This window comes from Manis pentadactyla, chromosome 9 (assembly GCF_030020395.1).
Source record: "Manis pentadactyla isolate mManPen7 chromosome 9, mManPen7.hap1, whole genome shotgun sequence".
NCBI lineage: Eukaryota > Metazoa > Chordata > Mammalia > Pholidota > Manidae > Manis > Manis pentadactyla.
The window spans coordinates 93,148,135-93,168,144 of record NC_080027.1 but is presented as its reverse complement, the minus strand read 5'-3'; the positions used below and the strand labels follow the sequence as shown (position 1 = coordinate 93,168,144).

General features: G+C 41.8%; 2 protein-coding genes across 6 annotated transcripts in view; one reads left to right on the top strand and one right to left on the bottom strand.

Annotated features, from left to right (window-relative positions):
- The window catches only part of CNIH4 (cornichon family AMPA receptor auxiliary protein 4), a 28,290-nt gene extending 23,247 nt beyond the window's left edge, over window positions 1–5,043 (top strand). For all 4 annotated transcript variants that reach the window (XM_057507819.1, XM_036888215.2, XM_036889019.2 and 1 more), the window contains one exon: window positions 4,849–5,043. In XM_057507819.1, coding sequence (XP_057363802.1) covers window positions 4,849–4,876 — 28 coding nt within the window. In that variant the 3' untranslated portion in view covers window positions 4,877–5,043. The remainder of the gene's footprint in view (window positions 1–4,848) is intronic.
- An 8,713-nt stretch (window positions 5,044–13,756) lies between these two features.
- The window catches only part of WDR26 (WD repeat domain 26), a 39,839-nt gene continuing 33,585 nt past the window's right edge, over window positions 13,757–20,010 (bottom strand). For both annotated transcript variants that reach the window (XM_036891729.2, XM_036892538.2), the window contains exon 14: window positions 13,757–18,345. In XM_036891729.2, the coding sequence (XP_036747624.1) occupies window positions 18,320–18,345 (26 nt within the window). In that variant the 3' untranslated portion in view covers window positions 13,757–18,319. The remainder of the gene's footprint in view (window positions 18,346–20,010) is intronic.

Sequence of the window (20,010 nt, the reverse complement as noted above, 5' to 3'; positions counted from 1 at the left end):
CTGGCCTCATAGAATGAGTTTGGGAGTATTCCGTCTTCTTCTACTTTTTGGAAAACTTTAAGTAGGATGGATATTAGGTCTTCACTAAATGTTTGATAAAATTCAGCAGTGAAACCATCTGGTCTAGGTATTTTGTTCTTAGGTAGTTTTTCGATTACCAATTCAATTTCTTTGCTGGTAATTGGTCTATTCAGATTTTCTGTTTCTTTCTGGGTCAGCCTTGGAAGGTTGTATTTTTCTAGAAATTGTCCATTTCTTCTAGGTTATTCGGTTTGTTAGCATATAATTTTTCATAGTATTCTCATAATTCTTTTTGTTTCTGTAGTGATTTTTCCTTTTTCATTTCTGATTCTGTTTATGTTTGTAGACTTTTTTTTGATAAGTCTGGCTAGGGGTTTATCTACTTTGTTTATTTTCTTGAAGAACCAGCTTCTGCTTTCATTAATTCTTCCTATTCTTTTATTCTTCTGAATTTTATTTATTTCTGCTTTTGTCTTTATTATATCCCTCCTTCTACTGACTTTGGGCCTCATTTGTTCTTCCTTTTCTAGTTTCATTATTTGTGAGTTTAGACTGTTCATTTGGGATTGTTCTTCTTTCCCGAGGTAGGCCTGTATTGCAATATATTTCCCTCTTAGCACAGCCTTTGCTGCATCCCACAGATTTTGTGTTGTTGAGTTATGGTTGTCATTTGTCTCCATATATTGCTTGATCTCTGTTTTGTTTCATCACTGATCAATTGGTTATTTAGGAGTATGTTATTTAACCTCCATGTGTTTGTGGGCTTTTTTGTTTTCTTTGTGTAATTTATTTCTAGTTCCATACCTTTGTGATCTAGTTCCATACCTTTGTGATCTGAGAAGCTGGTCGGTACAATTTCAATCTTTTTGAATTTACTAAGGTTCTTTTTGTGGCCTAGCATATGATCTATTCTTGAAAATGTTCCATGTGCACTTGAGAGGAATGTGTATCCTGTTGCTTTTGGATGGAGTGTTCTGTAGATGTCTGTTAGGTCCATTTGTTCTAATAACATTGTTCAGTGCCTCTGTCTACTTATTTTCAGTCTGGTTGATCTGTCCTTTGGAGTGAGTGGTGTGTTGAAGTCTCCTAAAATGAATGCATTGCATTCTATTTCCCCCTTTAATTCTGTTAGTATTTGTTTCACATATGTAGGTGATCCCGTGTTGGGTACATAGATATTTATAACAGTTATGTCCTCTTGTTGGACAGACCCCTTTAGCATTATGTAATGTCCTTCTTTGTCTCTTGTTACTTTCTTTGTTTTGAAGTCTATTTTGTCTGATACAAGTACTCAACTCCTGCTTTTTTTGTCCCTGTTAGTTGCATGAAATATCTTTTTCCATCCCTTTACTTTCAATGTGTGTATGTTTTTGGGTTTGAAGTGAGTCTCTTGTAGGCAGCATATAGACAGATCTTGTTTTTTAATCTATTCATTGAGTCTGTGTCTTTTGAGTGTTGCATTCAGACCATTTACATTTAGGGGGATTATCAATAGGTATGTACTTATTGCCATTGCAGGCTTTAGATTTTTGGTTACCAAAGGTTCAAGAGTAATTCCTTACTATCTAACAGTCTAATTTCACTCATTTTGTGTGCTATTACAAAGACAACCTAAAGGTTCTCTTTTTTTTTCTTTTTTCCTCCTTTTTCTTCCTCCTCCATTCTTTGTATGTTATGAATCATATTCTGTACTCTTCGTCTATCCCTTGGGTGACATCTATTTAGCCTTAGGAATACTTCCTTGTATAGGAGTCTGTTCAAAATGCACTGTAGAGGTGGTTTGTGGGAGGTAAATTCTCTCAACTTTTTCTTATCTGAAAATTGTTTAATCCCTCCTTCAAATTTAAGTGATAACTTGCTGGGTATAGTATTCTTGGTTCAAGGCCCTACTGCTTCATTGCATTAAATATATCTTGCCACTCCTGTCTGGCCTGTAATGTTTCTGTTGAGAAGTCTGATGATCGCCTGATGGGTTTTCCTTTATATGTGATCTTTTTTCTGTCTCTGTCTACTATTAAAAGTCTGTCTTTATCCTTGATATTTGCAATTTTAATTATTATATGTCTTGATGTTGTCTTCCTTGTGTCCATTGTGTTGGGAGATCTGTGCACCTGCATGGCTTGAGAGATTATCTCCTTCCCCACATTGGGGAAGTTTTCAGCAATTACCTCCTCAGTGACACGTTCTATGCCTTTTTCTCTCTCTTCTTCTTCTTGTTCCCCTATAATACGAATATTATTCCATCTGGATTCATCACACAGTTCTCTCAAAATTCTTTCATTCTTAGAGATCTATTTCCTCTCTGTGCCTCAGCTTCTTTGTATTCCTCTTCTCTAATTTCTATTCCATTTACTTTCTCTTCTATTACATCCAATCTTCTTTTAAATCCCTCCATTGTATGTTTCATTTCAGGTATGGAATTTCTTAATGATTGAATGTCCGACTTAAATTCATTCCTGAGTTCCTGAATATTTTTTTGTACCTCCATAAGCATGTTTATGATTTTTCTTTTGAACTCTGTTTCAGGCAGATTGGTGAGTTCAGTTTCATTTGACCCTTTTTCTGGGATTTGTGAGATTTTGATCTGAACCATGTTCTTTTGATGTTTCATATTTCTGTGTGGTGCCCACTAGTGCCCAGAAGCTCCAGTCTCTGGAGCTGCTCAGCCCCTAGAGTGAGGTTGGGGGTCATAGGGGAGTGGAGCTGGTGCCTGGGGGAAGGAAAGATCTGATTCCTGATTCCCGTGTGTGGTGCCTGTTTCCGGTGTCAGAGACAGTGGGCCAAACACACAGGTGTAAGTCTCTGTGCTTTGCATCTCTAGCTGTTGTAGGCGGGGCCTCCTTCTGGCTGGCCTGATGCCAGCACAGTGACTTCAGGTTTGTGGATCAGTGTTGGCAGGCTAGGAGGAAGGCGCAGCAGGCTGCGTGTCACAGTGGGGGAGCCTCGCAGCTGAGTAGGCAGCCAGGGGGATGGGGTGCCTGAAGCTCCTCAAAGTCCCAACCAGCTGGGCAGATCGCGCCCAGACAACCTTGTCCAGCTCTCCTCTTCCCCGTGCAGCAAGCTCTGTGCAAACCCCGCTCCGTCAGCAGCCCTCTCGCTGCTAGGAAGCCTCTCAGACCGCCTGCCTTTCCCTTGTCCCAGAGTGGCCGGGTGTGGATCCCCGTCCTCCACAAATGGCCCAAATCTGTCTCTCAAGCACTCCACCTGGCCCAGCTTCCCAACGTCCAGAGCACCACATAGTGTCGGTTTCTGCTCGCAAAGCGGACCTCCAGGGCTGGGTGTTCAGTCCTAGGCTTCCACCCCCTCCCCCGCTCCATTTCTTTTCCTCCTGGCGGTGAACTGGGGTGGGGGAAGGGCTCCGGGGGACAGCCATGCTGTCACACTTGGGGGGGGGGAACTGTAAGATTGGGAGCATTATTTGCTTAGAAGACCCCAAGTCCTAGGATCTAAAGATGCACCAGAGTCTATTAGCTCTCAGTGGTTGAACTTGAAGGTGGACCGAGGGCTGGGGTTAGAGGAGTCAGGAAACCCTTTGTGGGCAGGTGTAAGGCCTGGTTCTCCACAGCCTTCGCTGCTGGGTTGGCTGAGCAGCTATGTCCTTTCTTCTTCTCTCCTCAGCTGTATGGCCATTTCTAGCAGTATGGCTGTTAACCTCATCCCTTGGTGTCACCATAACTCAAGACATGAGGATGAAAGACTAGTCTCAGAGGATGTCCTTTCAACACTTTCCTCTTAGTGTTTGGTTGCTGGCGTTTAAAATTGTCTTTATGTCTAAACCGCAGATCCCCAGTGTGGGGGCCTATGCTGCCTGTGTTGCCCATTGCAGCTGGTGTGCTCCTGCACAAAGCACACATTCACATTTGTCAAACAGAATTCAAGGAAAACAAGCCCATCTTCTGCAGACATTGGTGGAGTCTTTGCCTTTGATTTTTTGGTTAGGTGCTGACCTAATGGAATCTGGGCTCTACCACATACTGTGTGACCCGGGGTAGCTTTCTTAACTTCTCTGTGCCTCGATTTCTTCATCTGAAAATGAGATAGTAATAACACCTAGCACCTGGGGTTGTGACAGGGACTAATAATGCATGTAAACCATGTAGGTTCGTGCTGACCTATGATAAATTCTCAAAAACCTTTCAAAAATATTAGCTCCTGTCACTAATCTGTGCCATGCATGAAGTGCACTTAGTGTGGTTAGATTGGGACAGCTGGTCCCTTACACCATCAGTGTTGGCGGGGTATCTTGGTGCATTTAATGTTGTGTGATTTCAGCAGAGCAAGACTGATTCCCGTAAGAGGAATGATAATTTCATCACCATTGTTACTGGTATGGTTTTAGTAGAATGTTTATCAAGTGACTGCCTGGGCACCTGGTATTTGCAGGACTTGGGTGTCATAGTGGCAACACCCAGATCCCGCTCTTGTTCAGTGGCAGAAATGGCAGCCAGAGCCCATGGGAGGATGCACCCCACCTGCCCACTGGAGCAGGAGCTTCCTGGGCTGTGGGGGGTGCAGGGAAGGGCACCAGGCCTAAGGACAGCACGTACATGGGTCTGGCAGAGAATTCAGAGATTTCCTCTGGACAGAGCTCACTGTTGCCAAACTAAAGCCCAACACGGGTATGAGGTCAGACCCCTGTCTTCTACCAGCCCCCTTTTTTTAGTGAAAAAATTAGGGCATCAGGAGATACTCTTTCCAAGGTAAATTGTTGTCTTCTTCTCATGTGCGGTGCCTTGCTCAGTCCTAGGGATATGCATCTGGGCAGACCAGACTCTGAAGGGACATTCTTACAGGGACATTGCTGATGTTACTCTCTTCTCTCCACAGTATGATTTTAGCCTTGATAAATGACTGAAGCTGGAGGTGCCATGCCTGAGCAGTCTCACCACAGCACACGGTGGAGGAGCCAGAGGCTACTCATGCCATCCTTGGGACGGTGATCAGAGCAGTGTATTTTCCTCTTTGAACAAAAAAGTATTTTTGCTGTATTTTTACCATATAAAGTATTTTAAAAAATGCAAATTGAGTTTTTGTAGATTTCTGGTTCTCAACTTTAACCTGAATCCCTGTACATGAAGGTGTTTTTCATCCTCTGTATGTTGAAGATGGTTATTTGTATGTAGGAACAGGGCTGCCATTCCATCCTTGCATGCCAAAGAAATGAGGAGTATGCCCTGGAGAGAAAACTTAAATGATGAGCAAGGTTTTTAGGTCTGCTGGAAAGTCAGTACAAAATGGCATTGTTAATCTGGGCAGAGGAGGAGGGAAGTGAGTTACCTTTTTGCCTTTATTGTAGCAGCTTCATATATTTACTCTGGTTTAAAGATTTATGGGACTGTCAGCTGAAAGTCTTTTCATAAGAATGTTGACAGAAGAAGATATTTTTTAAAATATGTATTTCTTTGCAGAATTTGTGAATCCCTAAAAGTCATTTGCCCAGGTGCAGTGTGATTCCTGCTCGTAGAAAGGAATATAAATAAAAAAAGCAAAGTTTTATCAAGGGCTACACTTAGAAGCCACTGCCTCTGCAGTCTCCCCGAAGCCCACCTGACCCCATGGCTCTTCTGGGTCTTGCTTTTGTGTTCTAAGTGAGCCAGTAGTTGATTTCTTGGAAATACTTGATGGTTTGGGGAGGTGGTTCGGTAGAAGATGCTCTTTGGACTATAAAGAGACGTGCTAGTCGTCCAGCATCAGTGGAACAGCCTGCCAGAGCTCTGCGTGGCACCAGATGTACTCTGCTTCTCCCCTGCTGCACTGGCCACTTAGTGAATTAATTGGGAGACCAGTACAAGCCATTGCAAACGAGGTTCCTTGGAGCTATATTTAAAAGCTCTTGGAGGTGATGAGAATAGTTAACCTCTTTGGCTCTGTTTGCTGGGTAAAGTCAACCTCACAGTTTATTCTCAGTCCTAGTTTATGCTCTAATGTTGCTATCTTAAGTGTTGGCATTTAGGCAAAACACGACTGTTTTATAGTGGAGTCCAAAGGGATTATTACTCTGTTGCAACAGGAATAGGCAACCAAACAAGGTGTGTGGTCCCCAGAGGTCAAGTGTTGCTTGTCCTTTCTGTCCTGGACTAGGTCTAGCCGTGGCAGAAGCCAGGAAGTCAGCGAAACTCCCTCTGCAGGCAGACCCATGTTTCAAGGTTGGAAGCAGTGCCCTGGCCACAGGGCAGAGGAACAGCTAAATGGCGGGCAGAGCAAACTCGGTTCTGTTGGCTTCTGAGGGGTCTCTTGTTTCTGCCACGCAGAGCCGAGAAGATGCAACATTGGTATTACTCTGCTTGCACCTTCTGAGGTGCCTGCCTCTCTTCAGAAAACAGCTCCTGCCCACTGCTCTCTCCCAGCTTCTGTGCTTCTGTTCCTCTCAACATTCTGCTCAAGCTTTGAAAGCTGGGAAGCTGGTGAGTAACTTAAATCCTCGGACCCGAGAGACAAATTACTTCTAGAAGTTCAGAGGTGGTGGAGGACATTGACCAAAATGTTTTATCTTCTCGTTGAAGTATTTTTAGTAATCAGTAGAACCCCATGTAGTTGAGAGCCTGTGGCTCTTGGTTTGCATGTTGTCAGGAGTAAGTTGTGCAGCCGGCAAATCAGAAAGGTGCCTTGTTTATAGCTCTGTGCTTCTGAACATTATCTCTGCTTAAGAAGAAACAAAGCCACCTTTCTAGAATTGCTTCTCTGTATCAAAGTCAGGAAAGGGGGTAATTGTTAGGAGCTCTTCTACAAATGATGAAAGGGGGGAAAGCACTGACTTACAAAGCTGTGCTGAGGGTGCATTTTCTCTGCCTCCTGTTCCTGCAGAGGGCTAGAGATGTGTGGTCCCACCTCTGAGGTCATCCTGGGAGAGAGCTAGCCCAGGGTTGTGTCTGCACAGCTGGTGCTGGGCACTCGCCCTGCCTCTGCCTGCCCTCGCCAGGGCCCAGCCCGCCAGTAGCCGCATATACTGCCTTGTCACCTGAGTGTATCCTTCCCCTTCTGTCCTGTTTGGGAACAGGTATCCGAATTTCTCGAACCTCAGAGGAGGGTTGGGGAAGCCAAGAGCCGAGATGCAGCTCAGTTCCTTAAAGCCTGGCAGGTCCCCTTAGCCACCTTTTCATGCCACACAGATGACAGTGGAGGGAGAGTCTAAACCTGCCTCCTCTTACCTGGTCTTCCTTGGAACTTGAGAGCAGAGAGCTTCCTCTGGACTTCCTGTCCTGTGGTGCATAGCTCTTTCCTCTGGTGTTGCAGTTACTTCTGGGCTGTGGGCTGCGGGAGTGCAGAGCATGCTGTTTTGAAGCTGCTTCCTGCTGCCTCTGCACCCCCAGGGCCTGGCCCGTGGAAACAGCAGGCTCCGGACTGTGTGAACCAGTAAATCTGAATGTGGTGTGTTTTGCTCTTTCAACCTTTGTCCTACATCAGAGAAGCCACAGCAAGGGCCTCCTCAAAGCCCAGACAGGCCTTTAGTGAAGGCGTCCTGGAAAGGGAGCCAAGCATTTGGTGCCCTGGGGGGCTCATGAGATCAGCCTGCTTGCCAGTGATTCAGCGGAGTAGTTGTGGTGAAAGGTATTAGGTACAAGGTGTACTTAATTGTCCCCAAAATGTAAATAAACTTGTTCTAATATGTAGAATCAGGCTGCAAGATAGAGAAGGTAAGTTTGAACCTCTGTGCTTGTATCCAGATTTCTGCCGCCCGAGTGTACTTTAAACCAGATACACCATTTTATTGTGTAGTGGAGCAGGTTGAATTAGTGTTGGTGTAGTGAAACTTGAGGTAACAAGGTTGCTCCAAGAAGGGGCTGCTCTGGCTCTGAGGGCTTGTCAGAGAGGCTGTTTGGTTTTAAGCCACACTTTTCACAAAAATGCTAAAAGGTAGTAGCCAAAGTGTTTTGTTTTAGTTAAATACATAGAATCTAAGAACAGGTTACATGCTAACCCAGAGGCTTGGGTTAGCATCATGATCTGCAGTAATCACACAGTCACAACCGCCCTCAGGACTGTGGGGGCCAAGGGGTTGTGCACTAACCTGCCATGTTGCTCTGTGGAGTAACTTCCATGTCGGAGCGGGTTTGCTGTCTGCTGAGTCCCTGCGAAGCTGGGTGGGAGTGCGCATGGGTGGAGTGGTGGGCAGGAGGAGTGAGTTCGGGATGGGCGGATGGCTGCCAGGGGCTCCCAGGTCTGCCTTGGCTACTCTGCTGTTCAGTCAGCTACATCTGCTAAGGAGCAGTCTCGATTTCATCTCTATCAGTTCCACTAAGTGGAACCGAGTCAGGGTGTGAGTCGGTTTAGCAAATGCTCAAATTTCTGTGCTCTGGTGGAGCCCCTATGTTCGCTGTTGAGAGGGTGTAGGCATGTGCGCCAGCCTTCTCATTACTGGTTTGCTTCTCAGGGCCTAGCCTTTATCAGGATCCAGGAGACTTAATCTCATCTTCTATCTGCTGTCCAAAGTACCATTAGCTCTTGGGGCAAGAGGCTGGCACTTGAACAAGGAAGGAGCTTAATACTTTGTTCTCACAGCTCAATCTACTCAAATGGATAATCTCTGAAAGAGAGAACATAACAGGGAGTCAATTTAGCTGAAGAAGGAAATTCTTTCTAGAGCCAGATCTTTTCACTGGTCTTGATTTGATCAGCAGCCTGTTTTGCAGATGTGATGCAAACTGGGTGAGAGATGAACCTGAGGACTGACTTCAAAGGAATACGTCTGGCTGCTGCATGCCATCAGGGACCCAGGCCTGATCCTTGGTGGCTTTTAAGAGGTACTGACTTTCTGGACAAGGGCAACAGGCCTAGTCAGTATACTTGGTAATTTGCCATCTTACTAGCTAGTGATTAAACTTGTGGGATCTTTGTTTCATCCATAACCTGCTCTCCTTTCTCTCTCACCCTGTTTGGAAGCAAGTACCAGACATCACTATTTTGGTAATATTTTTCTGTGTCTCTATAATAAGGCTTCTTACACACATCCATAGCACTAATGTCATATGTAAACTAGTACTTCCTTAGTACCAAATGCCTAGTTGGTGCTCAAATTTCCCCCACTGGCTCAGAAGTTTTACAGTTGGTTTGTGTCAATTGAGATCCAAACGAGATTTGACATTTCATTGGGTTAATAATCTCTTAAATCTCTTCATGTATGTACTTGGTTCCATCTTTTCACTTGCAATTTGTTGAAGAAACTGGGTCATTTGACATTGTATTCAAGTCATTGGTTGTGTAGAACCTCCAATAATCTGGATTTTGCCAACTGCATCCTATATACTTTTAAATCATTTAAAAAGTTGTTTTACTAGTTTGGTACTGGCACACAAACAGACCCGTAGATCAGTTGAATAGAATAGAGAGCCCAGATATAAATCCACACATACATGGTCAGTTAATATATGATAAAGGAGCCATGGATATACAATGGTGAAATTACAGCCTCTTCAACAGCTGGTGTTGGGTAAATTGGACAGCTACCTGTGAGAGAATGAAACTGGATTATTGTCTAACTTCATACACAAAGGTAAACTCAAAATGGATCAAAGACTTGAATGTAAGTCATGAAACCATAAAACTCTTAGAGGAAAACATAGGCAAAAATCTCTTGAATGTAAGTATGAGCAATTTTTTCCTGGACACATCTACTTGGGCAAGGGAAACAAAAGCAAAAATGAACAAGTGGGACTACATTCAACTAAGAAGCTTCTTACAGTAAAGGACACTATCAGCAGAACAAAAGGGCACCCTGCAGCATGGGAGAATATATTTGTAAATGACTCATCTGATCTGAGGTTAACATCCAAAATATATAAAGAACTTATATGCCTCAACACTCAAAAAACAAATAACCTGATTACAAAATGAGCAGAGGACCTGAACAGACAGTTCTCTGGAGAAGAAATAAAAACAGCCAACAGGCATATGAAAAGATGCTTCACACCACTAATGATTAGGGAAATGCAAATTAAAACCACAACGAGATATTACCTCACACCAGTTAGAATAGCCACTACCCAAAAGATAAGAAATAATAAATGTTGGCAAGGATGTGGATAAATGGGAACCCTCCTTGTAAGTCCAGGGAGAGGAAATTCCGGGGCAAAATATCTCTAAAACCGAAATCAGTCAAAGAGAGAAATAAAGTTTAAAACCTGTTTATTGTTTACAAACTGCAGTCCTGGGCCATCTCTTCTACTGCAGCAGAAGCAAGCCAGGACCTCCCCCTAACTTGTCAGGTTCAGATAAGCCCTCAGTTGCCCAGGTAATTACCCATTGATATCGAAATGAACTTCTCTCCACCCCTGAGAAATGCCGGTCGATATGCAGATGTACTAAAGCCAGGTGAGATATTCTGGAAATATTACAAATTTTATACACACTCCTACACTGTTGGTGGGAATGTAAATTAGTTCAACCGTTGTAGAAAGCAATATGGAGGTTCCTCAAAAAACAAAAAGAAATATTGTTCAATCCAGTAATTCCGCTTACTAGGAATTTACCTGAAGAAAACAAAATCCCTGATTTGAAAAGATAGATGCACCCCTACGTTAATCGCTATGCTATTTGCAATAGCCAAGATATAAAAGCAACCTAAGTGTCCATCAATAGATGAATGGGTAAAGAAGTGGTACATATGCAAAATGGAATATTATTCAGCCATAAAAAGAAATCCTCTGCCATTTGCAACAACATGGATGTAGCTAGAGGGTATTATGCTCAGTGAAATAAGCCAGGTGGAGAAAGACAAGTACCAAATGATTTCCCTCATTTGTGTAATACAAAAACAAAGCACAAGAGAAGGAACAAAACAGCAGCAGACTCACAGACACTGAGAAGTGACTGGTGGTTACCAAGGGGGAGGGGTAGGAGCAGGTGGGGGGCGAGGATGAGGGGGTTAAAGGAGCACAATAATTCAAAATCACAATATAAGTTGGTCCCAGGAACAGTAGTGCAGCATGGATAATATAATCAATGATTCTGTAACATCTTTGTTGATAGGTAACAACTGCACTAGAGGAGGTGAGGATTTAATAATACGGGTAACTGCTGAACCACTGTGTTGTACATTTGAAACCAATATAAGAAAAAGAAAACCAATAAAAAATTGGTTTTACTGTGTGCATTCTCACATATTACAGTGCTGCTCTATAAGATATCATTAGCTGCTTTTAGAAATGAGGGAACTAAGTAAGCTTCAGCAGGTTGAGTAACTTGTTTGAAGTGAGACGCCATATGATAGGATCTGTATTCAGGTTTGATGACTAAAACCCACGATTTTAACCGCAGCTCTACAAAGTTATTGAAAAAATGTCAAGATAAAATTTATTGTGGGGATTTTCCTCTATAAAACCTCATGAGTCTGTTTTATCGATTGCCTTAATTATATAGAGAACAGTTCCCTAATTTTGAAAGTGTCATTTTCTTCAATGGATGATGCAGTTAATTAGGATGAGTAGAGTAGGCCCTGACACTTTCCACCTGTCTTTAACAGCCTGTAAATGGTTTTTATTCTGGGCTAAGTGGCTATCTGCAGACCAGGGAGGTCTGTATGGTGAGTGGTTGAGAGCAGCTCAGGAGCCTGAAGTCACAGCTCCTTCATACTAGGCTTTGTAAATGGGAATTTAGAGTTTCTGCTTCATGAAGCTGCCTTGGGAAGTCAGTGAGAATGCATAGAAGGTGTCACTCCACAGCAATGGCCTACAGTGAGCACCCTGTGAATACCTGATATGTGACAGTGTCACTCGGTGACGAGCAGGTGTGCGGTATTGCGGTTAGTCCTCTCAAGACCCTTCTGGCTACTGCTGTTAATTCTTGGTCTCACTGCATGAGTAATTTAGCAGTCTGGTGGCCCTCAAGGACCACCAATGCGTGGATTAGTGCCAGCTGCTAACATGAGATACCTGGGGTGTTAACAAATTTCACTCAAGGTCCGGAAGGTGGCTTAAAAATCTGAAAGTTAAGAGCCTTCAGTTGAGTTTCCCATGCTCTTGGATTTAGGTGGTAATAGCACAGGGCTCTGGAGTCAAATGGGTTTGAATCCCAGTGCTACTTTCCTTATGCTGGAGTTCATTCGTCCCTAATAAGCACTCTAATTATATATAGGAGGAGGTATGTAAAGAGGAAATTAAAACCAGATTAGTTGCTTAGTGTCCGTTCCTTGTGGACAAGGAAAACGGCAAACGTCTTTTCATGCAGATCTTTTCAGGAAAGAATGCACACTTCAACATACCTACCTGGGAAAGGATCAGGCAGTCATCTATTTCCTTTCTGAACCGTAGCTTTAAGATCCAAAGATGTTTGTTTTCTATCTGAAAGAAGTACATCTCTCCATTCTCTTAAAATAACTTTCAGAAAGTTGGTGATAAAACCAAGATCTTTTTTGAATTGTCAGGCCACAAATTGGCATTTTTCAGCATGGGGGATGAGGGAAAGTTACTCAATTTTTGGAAACTATTGGAACTCCCACTTCAAGAGATAGGTGCATTAACAATATTCAAGACAAGGAGGAAAAAGCCCCACTAAAATGAAGAACTTTTAGCATGTTCATTAATTTGTTCTAGATGTGGTCTACTACCATGGCTGATTATATCTTAAATAAGACATTTTTCTGAGGCTATTAAAGAAAAACTTTTAAATGGTGTATGAAGGACTCCAGTTACATCAATTTAATATAGTGGCCAAAGCAGCCACTCATCCTCACATCAGAAATCAAAACTCAGTTGAAAATCTGCTGCATTAGCTACTAATTACATGCTGATTTAATATGTGATTAGAACACTGTTTCATATGCAGCAGGCTTGCATGAAGCACAAGTTCGTGAGAGAAGGGTCATTGCCACAAAGTCAACAGCAGCCACTTAGGGTTCTTGAAGTAGTGACAGGATGATGGGATCATTTTGTTGAATATTCTGTAGCAGTTTAAAGTTTTTCTGGAAAAAAATTTAGGTAGTCATTAAATGATGTAACTGAAGAACAACTTCTCTTTTGCTTAAGTGGGAGGGAATTGCATTGTTTTAACAACTCTTAGATTTGTTAAGTTTGGGAAATTTGTTATACCTGCCACTGTGACCTGGCATGAAACCACAGATGTGGATGAACAGTCTAAGCTACATCTGAGCCATATAGCTGTATTTATAGAAACAAGTAGAAAAAGGCCCCCGCTTCTCTTGCTTGTTGATGAGGGAGGAATTGCAAAGCATGACTTACAAAGCTGTGAGCAGACCTGCAGAACCTGGCCTGCGCATTAGTGGACTAGCTCTCCTAAGCTGACACTACTGATTGCCTGCCAAATACTATTCCTTCACATTTGAACTTCCATTTACTGGGCAAAACTCTACTAGTAAGAAACTTAAAGCCCACTGGATTGTTCCTTCTTTTTTTCACAAATACAATGTACTGGAGGTTTGTACACATCAAATGCTTTCTCCAATATTCATTGTGAAATGTGTTTAAATTTCAAACTGGAAATATATATACTGACCCATATATCCAGAATCTGTATGCTTAATTTCAGACGCAGTGCTATTTTTGAACTGGGCATGTGAATCCTTTAAAATACAAATGTTCCTTAAATTTCTCTAAATTAACCTGTATCTGCACAACAGCTCTTTAAAAAGATGCCCCAACAGGTGAGGCTGTGGTTCTTGACACCACATAAAACTCCAGGTACATGTGGAGGTCAAACTCAGGAAATCCGTTGTTTCAGGTAAAAACTACTATGTAAACAATCAGATTAACTGGGTATTAGGAGATTTTACACAGCAACAATAATTTATTCATTCTGTTTATTGGATTGAAAGGGATACAAATGACTGTTGGAAGAGCTATGCACTGATATGGAAAAGGTGTATTAAAAAAAATCCCAGTAAAGCAAATCAAAGTTAATATAGATTCAATTTAACACAATTGTAAAGACATTTAATATGCTGCACATTTATAAAAGTTAACAAAAGGTGTTTTGTCAATAATTAGAACAAGTGAAAATAAATATTGGAGACCTGAAGTTTTTATGCTTTAATGAAATAATAAAGCAAAGAAATTTGAACTACTAAATGTAATCTGAGAGGAAGTTAAAAAAAAAAAACCCAAATTTAAGAACACAATCCTTTGAAACATTTAATCAGTCCATAGCAAATAGATATTACATACCAAGAGCTCTAAGTGTTAACTAGTTCCACCACAATGCCATGTAAATCTGGACAATTTAGAAACCTTGAGATCAACATTGAGGTTCTTTTCCTGATCTCTACAGCTTGGTTAGTAAGTACACACATGCTTTTGTGGGTCTATTCCCCTCATCACACACATTTTCAAGGAGCCAAAAACATTTTTTCACCTGTGCCTTTAAACGGTTACTATTCGGTTTTAGCATGGCCCTGATAATGAAAACATTTAAGTTAAAGATGGGGACACGTTTCAATATTATAAAAATATACCAGTATTAACCAAACCTTAAATTCAGAGAGAGCACTTCACATGTGCTCAAGACTTGTAGTAAAATTGACAAGAACCTAGAACAGCAGCTTCCAGGACTTTTATGAATTAAGTACTCCCTCTCTTCCAACACACACACACACACACATACACATACACACACACACACACACACACAATTTTAAGTACTCCCTCTCTTCCAACACACACACACACACTTTATACTATTAGTTTCATTAATTCCAGGCTATCTGGATTAAGTAAATAGGGGATGGGTTTTTAAAAGTTTGTTTTTGCAACTATAGGGCAGCTACTATAATAGCAACGCTGAAGAAGTTTCAATACAGTTCACCCTGTTTTTAGAAAGTGACCAAGTGTAAATGCAAATTCACCTCTTTTACAGTTTATATCAAATCAGATAGGTTTTTGAAATGGAAGTACTATTTTGGAGAGCAACCCCAAAAGAGAGTCACTAAAGTCTAAATGAGAGAGTAACACTAAAGCCATCTGTACATTTTAGAGATGGGACAAAAGGATATTAAGAGAAAAATGTCATCTTTCCTCCCCATTCAAAAGCAGCCACTCTTCTGCTGTGAAAGAAACTGACAGGGACATTTCTCTTTCAAGAGATGTACCACACATGTGCCACTGTGAGCAGAGATGATAGGGCCAGTTCTTGTGCAGGAACCAACATCCTAAAAAAGAAAATTTCAAGATGGGGAAGGGTGGGAAAGAAGGGTTTTCTATTAATGTCATGGAATCCTCTAGAGGGAGAACACTCCTAGTAAATAACCATGTTCCTACAGTGTGATTTCAGATTAAGAAAATAGTGACAGAAATTGGACTTTTTCCCCTTTCAACTAGCATGCTTAGTTTATATTTAAAGTTAGATGATCCTTTTTTGTTCTCCCACCCACTAAATGGGCCAATTTGTGGGGACATTGGCAAATAAGATTTCCTGTTTTAAACTACTTACCTGGTTTAACACAACACATTTTCCTGGCCAATAGAAGTAATAGAAATGAGGCTGGCATGAACACTAATAAAATACAAGCACCAGATCTGAACTTTGCCATCCGTCCTAGCTGCCTGCTGTACTTCGTCACTGCCCACACACGCATCTTATGATTCTCAAACCCAACAGTGTGCTGCTACTGCTTTTAACCAATTATTTGGAGGAAAAAGACATTAAATTTCATACTTGCTTTAGCACTTAATCAGTAATAACAAAAACATTTTTTACGTATGTGGAAATGAGCCTACTAACCTGGTTTTTGGAGCCAAAATTCTCCACTCTACATTTTGATCTATTGGTCAAAAAGTATTGGTACTTTTCAATTTATTTCTTAGTATCTGGCAGCTGGTGTCATACTGTTCTCACCTTTAAGCCTACAGAGAGATGATAGCGCTACCAGAAGCATTCAGCTGACAGCTCTGGGTTAGACCGTCCTGTCAGGCTTTCTGTACCATGAAATCTAGGTCTCTTCACCATCTACCTCAGCTCTCATCACTGCACCGGGTACAGGTTCACAGCGAATTGGCAGAGCAGAGCTACACAAGAAGCTGCCAGTAGACAGACCCAGACAAACTCACCTAGTTGCTGTGGAAACCCATGTAGTTGGCACTCTGGCTTACTGGAAAATGTGCCTTTTACTTTCTTTAAACTGTTGTTCTTAACTGTACTTAAGAAGCACTCAAAAACTCAGATCTAGTGGTGGGAGTGGGGTGGAGAGGTGGGGGTGTAGAGCAGAAACGGAGTGCCAAGCCGCCTGAATGGGCACAGCTGTGTTACAGGAGCTACAGCACAGGGGGCCGATCTGCAAACAGTTGTGGTGTGTCCGTGCCCACACTGTCAGTGATGTTGCTTAGACCGGGTGGGTGCAGCAAGGGCTTTGGGGTATACGTGAGTCACTTAAAATATGCATTTAACTGTGCTCAGATAAAGAGAAGCTGCCACTTATTTACATACAGTTACCAATGAAGACTTTTATTCAAGCTTAAAGTAGTTTTAGTTCAGAAGAATGAGTATTGGATAAGCCATAACAGTTTTAACTTAGAATTATCAAAACAGGAAGTGGTGGTCTCTGTAAAATGGGGCTTCAAGACTCTTCTACATACCAATTTGATAAAGCAATCTGCTGCCCACAATTTGTCATTTTCTCTTACTGTGAGCTTTTGGGAGAATCCGTGCTATTTTAAGGCCAATTGTGTTCTCCAATCTTCTTGCCCTCTCTGGCTTTCCCATTTCTCCCTGCTACCATCCCCTTCCCTCCCACCCCATGGAAAAATCCCTGACATCCAAGCCTTTCTATTCCTTGTGGATCTTGAATGTATCTACTTGTGGTAAGAGCATCATATAGACTTGGTTGGGCCAGAAGGGGAACTTAGTACAAGACTTCTCATCACCAGCACCTTACTTGGGGTATTCCCACTCCTCTGCCCAACCGAACAGCTGTGGTGACCGTACTTATGCTCTACCAAAAAAGGGAGTTTCAGAGTCTTTCTTGTATTCAGCTGTTAATGGGGTTTAAAAGCATAATGTGAACAGCAGCTTTTGGCTTATTTTAAATGTGAAATTCTCAAACTGAAAAGTGCTTTTCCATGAAGGAAACCTTTCTCTAGAAGGGGAAGAGGGAAAGACCACCCACAGCACCAGGATAGAATGAGGTTCCGTACGGCAATAGGTCTGAAAAGCTGAGAAGGAATAGTCTTTGTGTTTCCCTATGTGTCAAAATATTAAGGGCAATTAAGAGAAGTAATTAGACTTTAAACCCAGACTGTAAGCTGCTGAATTCTCTAATGAGCTCAACTGTACTACAGAGCTTCCCAAGCAGCTGCATCTGCTGACTCCTACCCTCCTGCCAGGATGCACCAAACTGTCTCTCCAGCTGTGAACAACTCGGGGCAGCTGTGTTGAAAACCTAAACTGACTACTCATCTCTTATTTTGGTATATACTTAAAATTCTCTTTTTGAATCTTGAATTTCTTCAAGATTAGGTACTGACGGTCCTTCAGGAATATAACAGAAGGGGTAAAGTGTTCAAAGCGTCACTGAGTTTCCTGTGCAGTGTCCTTCCAAGCTTGTTGGGCCACATCTCATGTGGTATTCCAGAAGAGCATCACACTGAGTATCTAAGTCAGAGGAAACTGTCTTTAAGCTGGTTTAGATTCCAAATGTATACAAATGAAGTCACTTTAATCCTATAAATACTTCTTAATTTATTTTTAAAAAATTGTGCTGTTAACCCCTTTACGGGGCAACAAGCTGTGTGAAAAGTACAAAACTTTTTGTCAAATGTAATATTGAGGGTGCTTTTGACATAGTTCACTGGCTTATCGTCTGGATCAGTATATACTGCGCAATGGGCAAGGCTAGAATCCATGAACCAAGCTGCAAAGATCTCAAGCTAAATAAGGCGGAAAGATTTGGAGGAACAAAAGAAGGAAGTTCTTTCCTATCCAATGTATACTCTTCAGACTAATGCACTCTTTCTATCAAGCCTTCTAAACTGTTAAATAAAGTTTTCCAAACAAGCATTTAAACTTCATTACACAGAAGAGCAACAAGAATGGTATCCTGCCAAACAAAAGGCAGGAGGGAAAAAAATATATATACTGAGTTCAATGGGTAAGCCTGAATGTAGCACAGTTCTTCACAACCGATGGGGGATAAGTCAACATGGTGTCCGATAACGTTCTACCGACGTGCTTCATCTCAACTGGTTACTATGAAGCAAGGTGTAAATGTTTGGCCCCAATCGGGCTTCAGAAATGGTTCTTTTTTTCATGACGAGCATGTCTGTCCAGCTATCAATCATGTTTGTTTGCACCAAATCCCAAGCCATTAAAATACGACTAATTTTAAGTTAAACAGAAGTCGTCTGCTCCAAATTCGCCATCAACTATCCATGCTACTGCATTCCTCTGAATGGAGACAAGATGAAATGTGCATGGGGGGTAGGGGGTGTGGGAGGAAAGAAAAGGGGAGGGGGGAGAAAAAAGTTACCAGTTAGAAAGTTTTAAAGTCAACATCACAACATTACAACATACAGTAACATTAAGCAAGAATCACATCAACGCAAGTTCTTGACACTTTAATCATAATCATCAAATGATTCATCTGCCTGTCTTACACTACAGTCTAAACTCATGACTATTTGGAATACTGGAGAACCCAAGTGAATATTGGAATCATATTGGAAACTCATACTTTTAAAATGAGACTTGAAATAATTATGCAGAACAGAAACTCTTTATGACAGTTTACAGCAGAGAAGAGGAAAGCCAGCCTGGGTAGAAATGGGCACTAGCTCTATGCATTTCACTCTCCTTTCAGGGGCTCAGTCTGACATTATCCCCATCACCCTACTCTTTCTCTTTTTTTGGGGGTATGTTTCAACAGCTTTATTGATATAATTCACATATTATAGAATGCACTCATTTAAAGTGTGCAATTCAATAGTTACTATTAGTATGTTCAAAGGACTGTACAACCATGACCAGTCTTAGAACCTTCCATCACCCACTGGCAGTCATACACGGCACCCACCCCACGCCTAAGCAACCACAGGGCTACTTCCATCCCTAGGGATTTGCCTATCAGGGACCATTTTGTATAAATACAATCACAACACTGCTCTCAGGGCTGGCTTCTTCCGTTTAGTGTAGTGCAAGGTCATCTGTGCTGTCTCATGCATTATTAGTACTTGATCCTATTCCACTTTAACTACTCCTCAAAAAAAGAAAAGAAAAATTCCATATGGAAGTCTACTGTTACAATAAAGGGCAGCAAATTCTTTTTCAAAATGAAGTTGTTGAAACATTTTTATTAAATAACTTACAGTATCTTAGAGTGTTATGATGTTTGAATTTGACTTTTCAGCCTTATCTATATTCTTCAAAATTTCTATTCCAAACAGGTGATATTTTAAGAATAAAAAAGTTCTCACGTGGGTGGTATGGGTGAGTGGGGTTTTGGACAACCCAGAATGTCATCGGATAAAAGGCATATAATCTAGCTACACAGAAGTTGTTTTCCTTGGAGGTATAAATGAAAACATTTTCAGGGCTCTACCTAGGTTGCCAAAGCACAGCGGAAAGGTGCTGAGCTGGACTGCAATCTTACAACCGAGCCAACCCAAACTGGCTCGCCCAGCACAGTGAGCGTCCACTGAATTACTCCAACTCAGCAAGAGCAGCGCAAGCCTTCTTCCCCTGCAGTGGGGGGCATAAACAGACCCACTTACAAGGCAAGTGTGTTACTATATGCCCCATATTTTCCTACTTCTTCAAGTCAAATATGCTTATTTGAAGAGACAACTTTCTCTTCAAGTTAGAAAAGCGCATGTAATTGCTGTTATAGATCCATAAAACATCTCTCTTAGAGAGCAGGCCTTGAAACCTAAACAGGACAACAAAAGAAATTAAAGATACTGGGTTTTGGTGGATTTCCCAGTGATGGTGGACTGTCATGTTGTGATCCATGAACATAAGAGGGCCCTCCACGGCTCTGAGCAGATGGCCCTCTGCACCCTCATGCTTAATTTTAACCCTTGTCTTGGCTGTGTATCCTCACCTGCCAGCAAGACC